Raw genomic sequence first — 14503 nt, 5'->3', positions numbered from 1 at the left:
TCCATCGTAGCTACGAGAGCATATGTTTCATCATAGTCTATGCCTTCTTCTTGAGTATACCCTTGAGCAACAAGTCTAGCCTTGTTTCTCATTATATTATCACTCTTATGAAGCTTATTCCTAAATACCCATCTAGTACCTACATTAGATTTATTACTAGGCCTTTCAACTAATGTCCATACTTTACTTCTCTCAAATTGATTTAATTCTTCTTGCATAGCCATAATCCATTGTTCATCATTTAATGCAACATAATTACAAATATTTCTAAGAGAAGATCGAGTTGTTACCCCTTTGGATGGATCACCAATAATTTCACCATCCTTGACATAGTTGTACTCTCTTGGATAATATACTTCCCTTTCTTCAATGGTTGGATTCTCGAGAGGATCATGAGTTTCCTCATCTTTCGTTTCTTCCTTTGATGATGATTCTCCAACGTCATGTCTAACGTCATTTGTATTTATAATACCTACATCATCATTAACACAAGAATCCTTCCTCGGAAGGAGATTATCATCGAAAACAACATGTATAGACTCTTATACAACTAAAGTTCTTTTATTAAATACTCGATAAGCTTTAGAATTTAAGGAATAACCCAGAAAAATTCCTTCATCACTTTTAGCATCAAATTTGCCAAGGTTTTCTTTACCGTTGTTTAAAACAAAACATTTACATCCAAAAGGATGAAAATAGCTAATGTTAGGCTTTTTATTTTTGAAAATTTCATATGGAGTTTTCTTTAAAATTGGCCTAATCATTACTCGATTTACAACATAACAAGCGGTATTTATGGCTTCCGCCCAAAAATATTTTGGCAAATTATTTTCACAAAGCATGGTTCTAGCCATTTCTTCTAAAGTTCGATTTTTCCTCTCAACAACTCCATTTTGTTGAGGGGTTCTAGGTGCTAAAAAATTATGGCTAATACCATTAGAATTACAAAACTCATTAAATCCAAGATTTTTAAATTCAGTGCCATGATCACTTCTAACACTAGTGATAGAGTAACCTTTTTTGTTTTGGATTACTTTTGAAAATGTGATGAAATTTTCTAATGCTTCATCTTTAGTACTTAAGAATAGAACCCCAAGTATATCTAGAATAGTCATCTACCAAGACAAATGCATATTGTTTTCCACCCAAGCTAGTAGTCCTAATTGGCCCAAAAAGATCTATATGGATCAAATGTAATAATCTACTAGTTGACACATCATTAATGGATTTAAAAGAAACTCGCTTTTGTTTTCCTTTAGCACAAGCATCACATATTTTATCATTATCAAATTTTAGTTTAGGCAGCCCTCGAACCAATTCTCCTTGAACTAACCGTTGTAAAACACTCATGCTAGCATGTCTTAGTCTCCTATGCCATAACCAACTATCATGCTCATCCTTAGAAACTAGGCACAAATTAGTCATATCAATAGAATCTAAATGCACCATGTATATGTTTCCTATTCTATAACCAACAAGCATAACCTGATTAGATGCAATGTCAATGACTTTACAACCATTAATTTCAAACATGACATTGAATCCCTTATCGCATAATTGACTAATACTCAATAGATTATGCTTTAATCCATTCACATATAACACATTTTTAATTTGTATAGAAGAGGTATTACCTATAGTACCAATACCTTCAATGTGACCTTTTGAATTATCACCAAAAGTCACTTCTCCTCCATTTTTGGTGTTAAGCTCTATGAACCGGCTTTTGTCTCCGGTCATGTGTCTCGAGCATCCACTATCAAGGTACCATGAATTTGAATTTGCTTCCCGTGCCTTGTAGCAATGCTTCTTTTCCTACAAACATAGATTAATTTCTAATTTTTGGTACCCAAATTCTTTTGGGTCCATATTCATTAGTTTCTAAAATCCTTGTCCCCATTGGTATCCATTTATGAAGGACATATTTATCTTTAGTAGTAATAAATTCTTTAGGGACCCATATACTCCTAATAATTTTACCATTCAAGGTTCGTTGAGGACTTCTATGCTTGTAGCTTCTAAAACTTTTCTTAACAAAGTTGGATTTTGAATTCTCACATTTTTCAAAACTTTTTGTTCCAACCTTATTAAAAGAAGTTTTAAGATCATCAATCTTCTTTAGATGATCATCATGAACTTTTGAAAGTAAGTTATGCAAATCAATATTTTTCTTTTCAAAATCATATATTTTGATTTGCAATTCTTTGATCTTACTTTCAAGCTCATTGTTGGTCTTGGATATAAGACTATTTTCGTTTTTCAATTTTGAAATATCATTTTTGTATTTTGAAAATAGAGTCTCATAATCCGAAGCCAACTCATTATAATCCTCTAATAACTCATCATAAGATAATTCATCCAAAACGAATGAGTTAGAGGTTGCCTTAGAATCTTCCCCGATAGCCATCAAGCACAAGTTTACAACTTCTTGTTCCTCTTCATCGGAACCTTCTTCATCACTCCATATAGCTACATGAGCCTTGTGTTTCTTTTTGGATTAACCCTTTTTCTTCAATTATGGGCAATCATATTTGACATGCCCCGACTTTTTGCATTCATAGCAAATGATCAGGTCTTTCTCCTTCGATTTAGTTTTGAAAAGAACACTCAAGAATGAATACAAAGAAAAGAACACTCAAGAATGAATACAATTGAGTACAAATAGTGTTCTTGAAAGCAAAATGAATATTGAATGAAAAATAGGCTTGAAGTGCACAAACTTGAGGTTTGATGCTTTCTCTTTGATTCTATCTTGATTCTAGTTGCTTGTTGTTTCTTGTTGTTGATCAATGGCTTCTAAGCTTGTTTAAATACACCTTGAATCACTTCTGAACATTGGGGATGATTAGTGGAGTCAATAGAGCCATTTAAGTGTGAAAACAATTAATTAAAGCAGTTGGGAGCGTCAGTGCATCGGTGCATACCCATGGTGCATCGGTGCATCGGTGCATCAGTGTAAAATTCAAATATTTTGACCGTTGGACCCTTAGTGCATCGGTGCACTAAGAGTGCATCGATGCATCAAGTGCATTCGATGTTTCAAAATAGCCAGAGTGCATCGATGCATGGCTGGTGCATCGATGCATCAAATGCATTTGATGTTTTCATAAAATCCTCAGTGCATCGATGCATGGTAAGTGCATTGATGCATGAAATGCATTCGATGTTCAATTTAATTCATGGTGCATCGATGCATGGATTGGTGCATCGGTGCATCACTCTGAAAAATTGATTTTAGGCTTGATTTTGGTTCAAAATACTTTGTGAAAATTGTTTCAAAAATATATTAAGTATAAAACACAATTTTACACATTTAGTAAGGTTTGAAATTGATCTTAAAAGACTTGGAGTAATAATTTGATATTCGATTAATTGAATCGAATATACTTAGAAAATCATTTGTAAAATCTTAAAATTCATTTAAACTAATTTGTTATATCGAAACACAAAAATGTTTTCAACAGATTCTCTTTTTTAAGACAAAAAACTTTATCAGATTTCTACACAAGTTTAAGAAAAGACAGCTGGTGTTATCAAGAACAAAGTGGGGCAACAAAGTCATAATTCTGAGCATGGAAAGAGTCACAGGAATAAAACAGTTCTTTTGAGACTTTAATGTAAATTGAGGTAAAGAAGACACAAAGATGCAACTTGATCAGATGGCTATTCAGAAATGCAAACTTGAAAGCATAAGTTGTTATACTGATATTTGAAGAAAGCCTTGAAAAGTACTGATCAAGTGAAAGAAGATCAGGCTTTGGAGTCAAACGAAGAAGATTGACATTCCTACATTCATAAGAACATTATTTGCATGCATTTCATTGATATATTTGATTGCATTTTCATAAATACATTTCTCATATGAAGATGCAGGGACAAAAATACCTTACAAGTATAAGGTAGAATCCAAATCACAAATACATGAGTCATGTTTGGAGAGGCAAACATATGAAGAATAAATAAATGCAGTCCACAGAGGAAGCATTAATTTTGGGGCATGCCCAACCAACAAGTTGTTTTCAACGTTTCTCATTTAATCTTTTCCAAAAATGAAATTTTTGAAAAGTAAGAAATTTCTTACCCAGTAAATTATTTTTCACAAAATTTTAAAGCCTACGGGTCTTTTGTAAAGTCTACGGATAATTTGTAAAGCCTCCGAATCATTTGTAAAGCCTACGAATCATTTGTAAAACCTTCGGGTCATTTGTAAAACCTTCGGGTAATTTGTAGATCCTTTAGGTCATCTTTCAGACTTTCGAGCAAGATAATGAGTCCTTAGGACCAATCGTAAAATCTCCACGGAAGAGTAGTGGAAGCAATTCAACATCAAATCCGATCTTCACGAAAGAGTAGTGAAATTAGATTCTTCTCAAGTCAATTATTCTCAGCCTTCACAAAAGAGTAGTGAAACAATGCAAATCAAGCCTTCACAAGTGAAGCAAAAGCAAGATCAAAATTCTCTCCATGGAAGAGTAGTGGAATGGACTTTTCAACAAAGTTTAAAGCCTTCACAGAAGAGTAGTGAAGCAGGAATAAGATCAAAATTCGCTCTCCACAAAAGAGTAGTGGAACAAATTTTTTAGCAATGTATAAAGCCTTCACAGAAAGAGTAGTGAAATAGGAATAAGATCAAAATTCACTCTCTATGGAAGAGTGGTAGAATGGATTTTTCAGCAAAGTATGAAACCTTCACGGAAAAGTAGTGGAGTAATACAAATTCAGCCGTCACAGAAGAGTAGTGAAGCAAATCATTTGCAAATTATTCTCAGCTTTCATAGAAGAGTAGTGAAGCAGGAGCACGATCAGATCAAGATTCGATCTCCACAAAAGAGTAATGGAATGAATTTTCTAACAAAGCAAGAAGTTCACTCGACAAAAACTTCTTGTATTTTTATCTTTGTTTTATTCTTGTTAATACAAAAATAACGCAAAGAGGGGCAATTGTCGATAGTCGTTTTCGTCCGAGTGACGTTTATATTATATTATTATAATTATTAATTTTATTATAATTATTAATATTATTATTACATAATATTAAAAAGCTCGGTTACAAAGCAAATTCAGGCTCGATTAAAACTAAACCCGAGCCCGATCTAGATTCAACCCAACAGATCTGATCCAGACCCAGCAACCCGAGCCAAGCCCAAATCCAGTCACCGGTTGTTCCAACGCCACCGCTCTTCCACAACCATTCGATTAGAGGTAGATCCAAGGGTCCATAGTCTTTCAGCATAAACCTTAGGGTTTCATTACCCTAGGGTTATCATTTTACCACCATCTCCAGATGGTCTGCTCCAGCTACTGCCACGGCACCACCACCTCTCCAGAATCCAATAAAAGGCTCTAGAGACACTAGGAGAGCCGCACAACACAACAATATATGGTGAGTCACCATCATAGGTCCGATGAATCAACAAAGATGCAATCATTATAATCGGTTTCTAGGGGTTATATAAACCCTGATCCTACAAAGAGAAAACAACAAGAGCAAAAAATACCAATAACAACAAAAATAACAGAAACAGATGAGTTATCGAGAGCAAAACAAGACCAAACAACGAGTAAAGAGAAAAGGCTGAGAGATCTTACCTAGTTGGAAGCCAAAATGCAGAAGATTCAAGTAGGAAACCGAGGTAAAACTCTCGGTTTTATTTAGATATAGGGTTATCAAGAGGCTTTTAGGTAAGGAGGAGGTTGGATTTAGGACGAGGGAAAATCGGGCTTTATTTTTGTATATTTTGGTATTTTTCGACCACCGTGGGTGGTGGCTAACGGTGGCGGCAATCGGCTGCCGATCGATGGCCAGTTTTACCTCCGACGAGGTTTTTGGAGAGAACTGAGAGAGTTCTCTCTTTCAGTGAGAGAAGAAAGAAGAGAAAATGAAGAAGCTTGGCCCTTTTGGGCCGAATATTGGGCATTTATACCCTCTCCCATACGATGTCATCTTAGTAGAGGGGCTTTTGTGTAATTTAAACATGGTTAAACTATGTCCGCAGTGCCTCAAGTTTTGTAAACTTCAGTTATGGTCACAAAACCAGGTTTTTATTCCTTTTAATTCGGTTTTTTAATTTTAGTTATTTATATTTTAGTCACTACTATATATATATATATATGTGTGTGTGTGTATATTTAGGTTAAATATCGTTTTAATCCCTTAAATATTAATAAATTCTATTTTAATCTCGTATTAATAATTTAGGTTAAATTACATAATTAGTACAAAATTCTAGTAGTATTTCGAATTAGGTTAATGAATTTTATTATTTTATGTTTTAATCATTAATTATTATTATATGATTAATTTACTATTAGTATTTTTACTTTAGGATTATTATCATACATAATTTATTAATTGAATTTAATATGGGTTTAATATTAAATATTATAATAGGACTATTAATATTTAGTAAGTATTTATATTAAATTATTTGTAAATTAATTTAAATACAAATTTATAATTTATTGCAAAGACACTAATTAATAAATACCGGTATTAATTTTGGGCGTTATAGGGGTGCTAATCCTTCCCCATAGGTAACCGACTCCATAACTTATTTTTCTGGTAAGTAGACCCGAGTTGTATTATTTTAATATTATTCTTAGAAATTTTATTAGAATAATATAATATTTTGGTGACCAAACTCACCAAATTAAAAAATTGGTGGCTACTCTATAACTTGGTGTTTCATCTAATTTGAGAAGGATAAACACTTATTTTTTCGAGACTAATTACACATTTGGAGTGTACTATTTGCACTCTCCGTCGCCGGTCAGAGAAACGTCTCGACACAATGTTCTTTGCTGAAGGAACCTAATTACGTTACATGATTGAAGCTATGATGCGAGCATCAGACCGCCTTTTAATCCCTCTTCCTTTTATATTTTCTGAGAATTAATGAGAGTACTGAAGGATCACACCAGGGAAATGTATGAAACTATTGTTATTTTATACCTACTGATATGATTTGTTATTTTATAATTATTTATATTTTATTTATTTATTTATATGGAATATTATAATAATTTAGTCTCAACAGTTAAGCTATAATTGAGCTATGAAGGAACCAATTTATCTTTATAGTTAAAGGAATTGTTGTTGTTTCTAGAGGGTACATGTTCGAGTACCAACGACTACAATATGGTGATTGAGCGTTCATTATCAAATAGTTGATAATATTTAGAACATATATTACTTTATAATCCCTTTAACTTAATAAAAAAATATAATTTAGCCATAAAAGCCAATTTTGAATTATGAAAAACCTGACTTCAAGTTTTATTTGAAATTTGAGGTTTGAATAATGATCAACATTTTCCATACACAAATTTTATATTAATTAAGTTAAATAAATTTCAAGATAATGCAATATTGTCAAAACTAAATATTTTTAAAGGAAAAGTTAAAAGTGTTAAAGTATTTAAAATGGTTAGAATCCATTTACATTATGTAAAATTAATAAGTTTTACCTAATTTATGGTCATTAAATTTAGATAAATAAATGGATTGAATTAATTAAAATTTATAACTCATGAATAAATATTTCTTTAACTTACAGTTAAACAATATTTTTTTCTTTTCATGGTTAGAGATTAGAATTTAGTGCTTAAGATTTAAGTTTAGGATTTAAGGTTTAAGATTTGGGGTTTATGATTTAGGCTTAGAGTTTAAAGTTTATGGGTTAGGGTTTGAGAGGTTGAGGTCTGGAGTTTGAGATTAAAAATTGAAGTAAAAGCATAGTTTTCAGAACTGGACCGGTTAGCGAACCGGTCATGCTACCGGTTCACTGGTTCAACTGGTCCGACCGGTCGGAAGAACCATACGACGTCATAATTATTTAAAAAATTAAATAAAAATATCAAAAATATTTAATAAAAAATAATTTTTTATATCACAAGTCATATTCAAAGCAAGTCATAACATATATAAGTTAAAAACCATAAAATCAAGTAAAACAAAATGATTCAAATTAACTACAACATAATATTTAAGGTAAAACATATTAAATAATAAATATAATTATATAACTATAATTAAAAAAATAAATTTTGGGTTAAAAAAATCATAACAAAATGATATTGTTTGGTTTAATTTTTTTTAAAACAATCCCACATGGCTAAGAAACATAGAAGAGCATCCCAAAAGTCTAAAGAGTAAAAAATATGAGAACAAAACAATCTCACATTGCTAAGAAACATAGAAGCGCATCACAACTAACTTCTATAAATAATAGAGGTAATTTGGCATTCAAAATCATGGAAGCCTTTTGGTGAGCATTGAGTGAACTATTCTTTCACTTCAATCAAGCTTGAATTTTAGGCTTCAATCGAGCTTTTAAATTTTTTTTGAGTTCAAGCGTTTTTGAGTTCAAGTTTCAATATTATATTTCGAGTTTGAGTTGGACTTGATAATTTTTAGCTTGTGAGTTTGAGTTGAGTTGAGCTTACTTTTAAAGTTTTCAAGTTCGAGTCAAGCTCAGCAATACTCGAGTTTGACTTGGCTCGTTTAACAAACGACGTTGTTTAGTTTAATTTTTTTTTTTAAAAAAAACAAAAATCCCAGTTTTCTCCGGTTTTCCGGTTTTCAGCCGATCCGGTTCCAACGGTTCAGTGGTTCTGGCCGGTTCACTAATAACGGTTCAATCGATTTAAATTGAACCGGACTAAGTAACGGTTCCCGATTGAACCGATTGAACCGGCCGATCCGGTCCGGTTTTCAAAACAGAGAGTAAAAGGAGAAATTATTTTACTGTGAGTTAAAAAATATTTATTTATGGATTATAAAGTTTAAATTAAATTTAAACCATTTATTTATTTAAATCTTGGACCGAGAAGCAACTAGCGGCCTCCTTTCATGCGGTGTCCTTCCGATTTACACCCTGAGCTGATAATGCGGCCGTTCATATTTTGGCCTCGGATGATTATGCTCCCGAGAAAGTGATGCTTCAGGTTGATGAAGACAAGAGATGGATCACTCCTCCCTAATCTCCTATGGATTTACACGGTGTTGATGTTTGTTTCAGGCTCTATTTTCTTGTTCTTTTTTCTCTCTCCTAGCTGTGGATGTTGTTTGATTGAAGATAGAGAGAGATTGTTGGTTTATTTCCCATTTACCTTTCCTTTTGTTTGGTTTATTTTTTCTTTGAGTTGTCCAGCACTCTTAGTCTTGGGTTTGTTGGTTTTGTCTTGTGATTAAGTAGTTATGTTGTACGGCAACCTTAATATATAGTTAAAGAAATGCATTATAAGAAATGTTAATATTTTTTTAATATTTTCAGTAAAACGTTACCTAAAACATTATTTTTTACCCGAAATGTTAATTCTCCTATCTAATTTCCGGTAGAAAAAATAACATTTTAGGTAGCGCCTAATATTAACATTTCTGGTAGAAAAATAATGTTTTAGGTATCGCTTTACTAGAAATGTTAAAAAAATATTAACATTTCCGGTAGCGTCTTTCCTTATCTGTATATTAAAGTTGTCGTACATGAGACATCCCCTTGTGACCGTTGGCTTTGTTTTTTTGTTTTTTCATCTTGTGGTTGACAACTGGACTTTATTTTATTAATAAAACCCAACCGACACTTCAGTAAAAAATTTATTTAAATCTAATAGCTATAAATTAGTATAAAACTTATTTGTTTTACATAGTAATTCAACATAACTTCTCGTTTTCTTGACATATATTTACAAAGGTTTTTCGTGGATCTCGTTGAGATGTATCTATTATAGGTGCAACACTTATTTTTCTTAGTTTTTAGAATGATATATTGTGACATAATTTGAGATTGTTTGTTTTTCTTAAAAATATTTTATTGATGAAATTTTGATAGGATTGTTTTAACGATGAACGATTCACCTTTTTTGATTTAGGTAGAAAGTTAAGTCGTTTAACTCTTTATGTGGAAAAAATCTCGATGTTTTCTCCCCTTTTAGGCGAAGGAAGGTTGAAAATATTTTTGACGTAGGCATTTTAACGATGTGTTTATTGTGGTTAGTGAAGGATTCCTAACGTTATAACTAGTGTAGTCATCTTTATATTGATTTTAATTTTTAATGTATTACAATGCATTTGGATGCGTCCATATATTTCCACGCTCAAGATAATTTGGTGGAGACCTTAGAGGAAAGAGGGAAAGCTAAGATAAATGAGTAAATTATTGATCTGAGATATATCAGTAACTTAGATTAAATGAATTTAGTCGAAATCGAGTCTGTCGATATATATATTGTTGTTATGTTTTGACGTAGGCAAGCTATGTATTTTAATTGTTAAATTGTGATTTCAGTACGAAAACACGATAATGGCTGGGTTGAACAATGTTAGTGCATGTTGTATTATGTTTTAACATGATTTTCGACATTTTGATATGTATAAGGATGCTGGTATCTTCAAAGGTGAGTTGTGTGATATGTTACATTCGATAAGTAAAATAATTTTTTTGATTTAAATCTGATATTGAAAATAAGCAATGAAAGTACTAATAGTCATATAGGAAATATGATCATTGATAAATTGAATTGTAAAAATAAAAATCTTATTATTCAATTTGTAATTATTGATTCTTTCGTGTTTAATATAGTTTCAAGTATAATTGATATGTTATAGAGTTTATATTGTATGGATACTCGGCGAGGAGATAACTTATTAGTACTTGTAGACTACTAATTGATAGAAAAGCGACAGCGGATAAGTGAACGTTGTTCTTGTCGAGGAATCAAGCATAGAAAGTTCTTGACAATTGTCGTTTTTATGTCAAAATAAATTCCTTCTTCTCAATTAATAAATAAATGAAACATGTAGTAAAGAGAAGTAAGGGTTGATCCTTAGGGACTTAGAAAATTTCAAATTTTCGTTTGAATGACTTAAACTAGGTGATAAGTAGTAAAAAAAGGTTTTGGTAAAAAGGATTAAAAATAAAAAAACGATAATAAAAATTGAAGGTTGAAAATGAATATGGTAAAAACGGCCTCAAGCCTCGCTTTGACTCAATTTCCTTCGGATCATTGATTTGGATTTTCTTTTCAGGATTCACGTCGGTTACTTTGTCTACAAGGGCAATCCTCGTGACTCTATTTGTATACCGAATACCCAAGGCAATTTTTGATTCAATCTTTGGAAATTGATTTGATCAACATCAATTGTCATAGATCAATAATCGTTTAAGTTTGTGAAGACCGACTCGGATTGTTGTTTCAATAACTACCAATTTCGATCTCAATTCCCTCTTGGCAAGGCAATCTCGCCAAGTTCCCAGGAAGTTGAATGTGCTTTCAATAAGCCGATCCTTCCTCCCACACATTTAATCGCAATAACATCTTGCCCAAAGTCAATCTTTGATTTTGAAAACTGTTTTGATTTTAAAAATAAGCGTAGAGATTGAGAGAGATATTCCGAAGTTATTAAGGTGCTTTTCAATTCTCACGTTGGAATTGGGTCATCGCTTCAGCTCTCGGCTTATGTGAAAATTAGCTAAGCATGACAAAAGTCATACTTAGTATGTTTAAAAATAAAATTTAAAATAAAATAAAAACGAAAACTTGAAAAGAAAAGAAAATAAATAAATTTATAAAACTAGAAAGAAGTAGAAGAGTAATTCTGAGTTGTGTTTAGGCTTACCCCCGAGAGGGTATTTATAGCCTCTAAAATCTTAAAGATAAACATATAAATTAAAAGAAAAACAATCCTAAAGATAATTTCAAATGTTTTCGAAAATCAAACTTTAAAATTAAAAATAAATCTCCTAAGATATCTCTGCATGTTCACCTTCCAAAAGGTGCTGACTAGATCTTCTAGAAAAATGTTGCTGACTGTACCTTCTAGAAACTGCCATGTCAGACTGTATCTTGCCCAGAATCGTGCCCATATCTTCAGCCGTGATCATATAATAATAAAAATACATAATGCACCATTTTTTACTACTAATTCTAGAAAGTAAGATCTTTTACAAAATAAGCATAACACAATCAAATCAGCAACAATAAATCCATAAGATCGAAGATTTAACAAACAAATAATATCGATTTAGAACACTCATCAGTTTTAGACTCGATCAAAGAATGAGAGGAAGATGGAAGATGATAATGTGCAGCAACTAGGTTTTGTGGAGTTTAAGTTGTTAGAAAATTAAAAAAGATAGACGAGGTGAGGACAAATAAGATAGAATAAAGAGAACGAAATAGAAACAAAGATAATGAATATAATATGATATAGATACTTTAGTTAAAATTAGGATTTTGGTGATGATGGGTGAGAATGGCGATTTGATGATGATGATAGACATAGATGGATAAGTATCTATAGATTTCTCTCCTAATTTTATTGTTATTTGCAGGGCTGTGTTGTTAACAAAGCATGTAGGTCAGACGCTTGTTAGTTGTGTCCTGTTTATTGCGAGTTTTATTAGATGGTGGGTGTGCTGTTTGAGATTTTGCTGGTTGTGGTACATGGGGTTGCTGTTTCGTTTAGTTGTATCCGTGACATAATTAGATTATGGTGTTGTTTTCTATTCTAGTTAAGAATACTTTTTTCCTCTAGTAGGTTTTTAATGAGGCTTTTAGTCTAGGTTTTAATAAATAAATTTTACTTTACCGAGAAAAAAACTTAATAATGATATTCAAAACCCTTTTAAATTTAAAACAAACCTTACTTGACCAATCTCTTGAACAAATCCAAATACAACTATGGAACATAAATTCATATTAAAAAACAAAGGAAGAAGATCCTTTCCAATGAACCCATCTAATCCTATGTTGATTTAAGAAGCTTGAAATCAACAATTTCATTTATTATAATTGGACTATAACCACAGAATCCATGAAGTAACATATTACAGCCAAAAGAACCAACTTTAAGAATCAAAGCTCATCATGTTGGCTCTGCAAGTAAAACACCACCAGGAAGAAGAACATGTTATTGTAACAAAAAGAGATTTTCGAAAAACAACCAATACCAATAGGCTTATTGCAAAGAGTTACTCCAACGAACATGTTATGGTCCCAACAGATCTTGCAAACAATAGTTCTCGAGAGACCCAAATCCATCAAGCAACCCGTCAAACAACCCATCCCTCAAACACCCTTCCTCTTTCTTTTCCTCCATTGCGGCCGCTCCTTGCAACTTCCGGTCGCCTTCCTCCGCCGCCACTGCTGGCATATGGCCTTCGAACAAAGATAAGTGTCTGAAAAGCTTATCTTTCCTGCAAAAACTATTCCCACAGCTACACATCCACTTCTTGCTCTCTTCTTCCCCGCCGCCCACACAATGCTTCAAATGACTCTTCAAATCAGCTAAAACCGAAAACCTCTTCTTATGACACTTTTTGCAACCGTATGTTTTCGGACAATGGCTTCTCTTGAAATGGTTCCTCACACAAAAAATCGATTTCAAAGGCCTAAACTTTTCGTGCGTCTTGTTCTTATTACACCCACTATACGGGCACGAAAACCGGGTTTCCCGACCCGAATTATTGATCTCCGATCCGTTTGGTCTCTTCTTTGCTAATGCCTCGGGGGTTTTATACTGTTCCCCGTGAGCCCTCATATGCATCCGTAAATTGGCATCACGTTTGAACCCTTTACCGCAAATTTCGCAGAGATGTAGATGTTCCGACAGCAACTCCACCGCGTCTAACTCGATTATGTCAGACTCTCCACCGTTGTAACTGTAAGAGTCGGATTTCGGTTTCGGAGTCGAGTTCGGGTTTGGGGGATGGGTGTTTTTGGCGCAAGAGAGGAGGGCGGCGCCGTTAACGATAATTTGGTGGATGGCAGAGGCGATTTCGGAGGACATGAGCTCCATTTGTTCGTTGGAGATCAAAGTGTTGGTGCTGAGAGAGAGAGCTAAGAAGTGCTGCAGGGGATCCATTCTCCTTTTCACTGTTGAGAGGTTTAAAAGTGGGAGACGTGGTCCTGCATAACTAACCGGAACTTGTTGCATGTAAGAGTGATCGAAGCCGGTGGAATAGTCCGGCGATATACGTAAAGGTTCTCCGAAGCTAGACATCTTTTTTCCTTCTGTGAAGTGAAGTTTGATCAGCTTTAGAGGAAGATAATGGAGTACTAGAAATCTAGAATTGCTCGTCATTATATTACCTACCTGAAACATTTTGAATACGTGTGCTATATTAACACGTGTGGATTTCAGATTGATATGACAGTTTAATAGTGAGGTGGCGGCTGCGGGCCACCACTTGGATTTGTCTTGAGAGTTGGCCCTATGTTTTCAAATAGGCTTAATTAGAAAATAAGTTTTTATCTTTTTTTTTTCAAAGTAGATGTTTAATATTTTATTCATTTACACATTTAATGTTTTAAATGTTATCAATTTAAATATTTCAATCATAATATTTGTTAGAAGATTTATTAAATGACATGACATATGTTATGTTTTGATAATTTAAATTTTTTTATTTTATTTAAATAATTTAAAAATTATTATATTTATAAAAAATCATAATTTTTAAAAATTATAAAATAAACTCAAATCTTTATAAATTCTAAATCT

The 14503-nt window shown here is 32.7% G+C and overlaps 1 protein-coding gene across 1 annotated transcript; it reads right to left on the bottom strand.

Moving 5' to 3' along the window:
- Positions 1–12988: 12988 nt before the first annotated feature.
- Positions 12989–14033, bottom strand: LOC120216287 (zinc finger protein STOP1 homolog). The gene has a single exon (XM_039213764.1). The coding sequence runs from the start codon at positions 14000–14002 to the stop codon at positions 12989–12991; it is 1014 nt and encodes a 337-aa protein (XP_039069695.1). The 5' UTR covers positions 14003–14033.
- Between the last annotated feature and the right edge of the window lie 470 nt (positions 14034–14503).

This window comes from Hibiscus syriacus, unplaced genomic scaffold (assembly GCF_006381635.1).
Source record: "Hibiscus syriacus cultivar Baekdansim isolate YM2019G1 unplaced genomic scaffold, ASM638163v2 tig00110160_pilon, whole genome shotgun sequence".
In the NCBI taxonomy this organism is placed as follows: Eukaryota; Viridiplantae; Streptophyta; class Magnoliopsida; order Malvales; family Malvaceae; genus Hibiscus; species Hibiscus syriacus.
Note: the sequence above shows the minus strand (reverse complement) of the source record. Positions and strands in the feature narration are given on the sequence as shown.

Coding starts and splice junctions, on each gene's coding strand:
- LOC120216287 (XM_039213764.1), bottom strand. CDS start 14,002: ATGTCTAGCTTCGGAGAACCTTTACGTATATCGCCGGACTATTCCACC.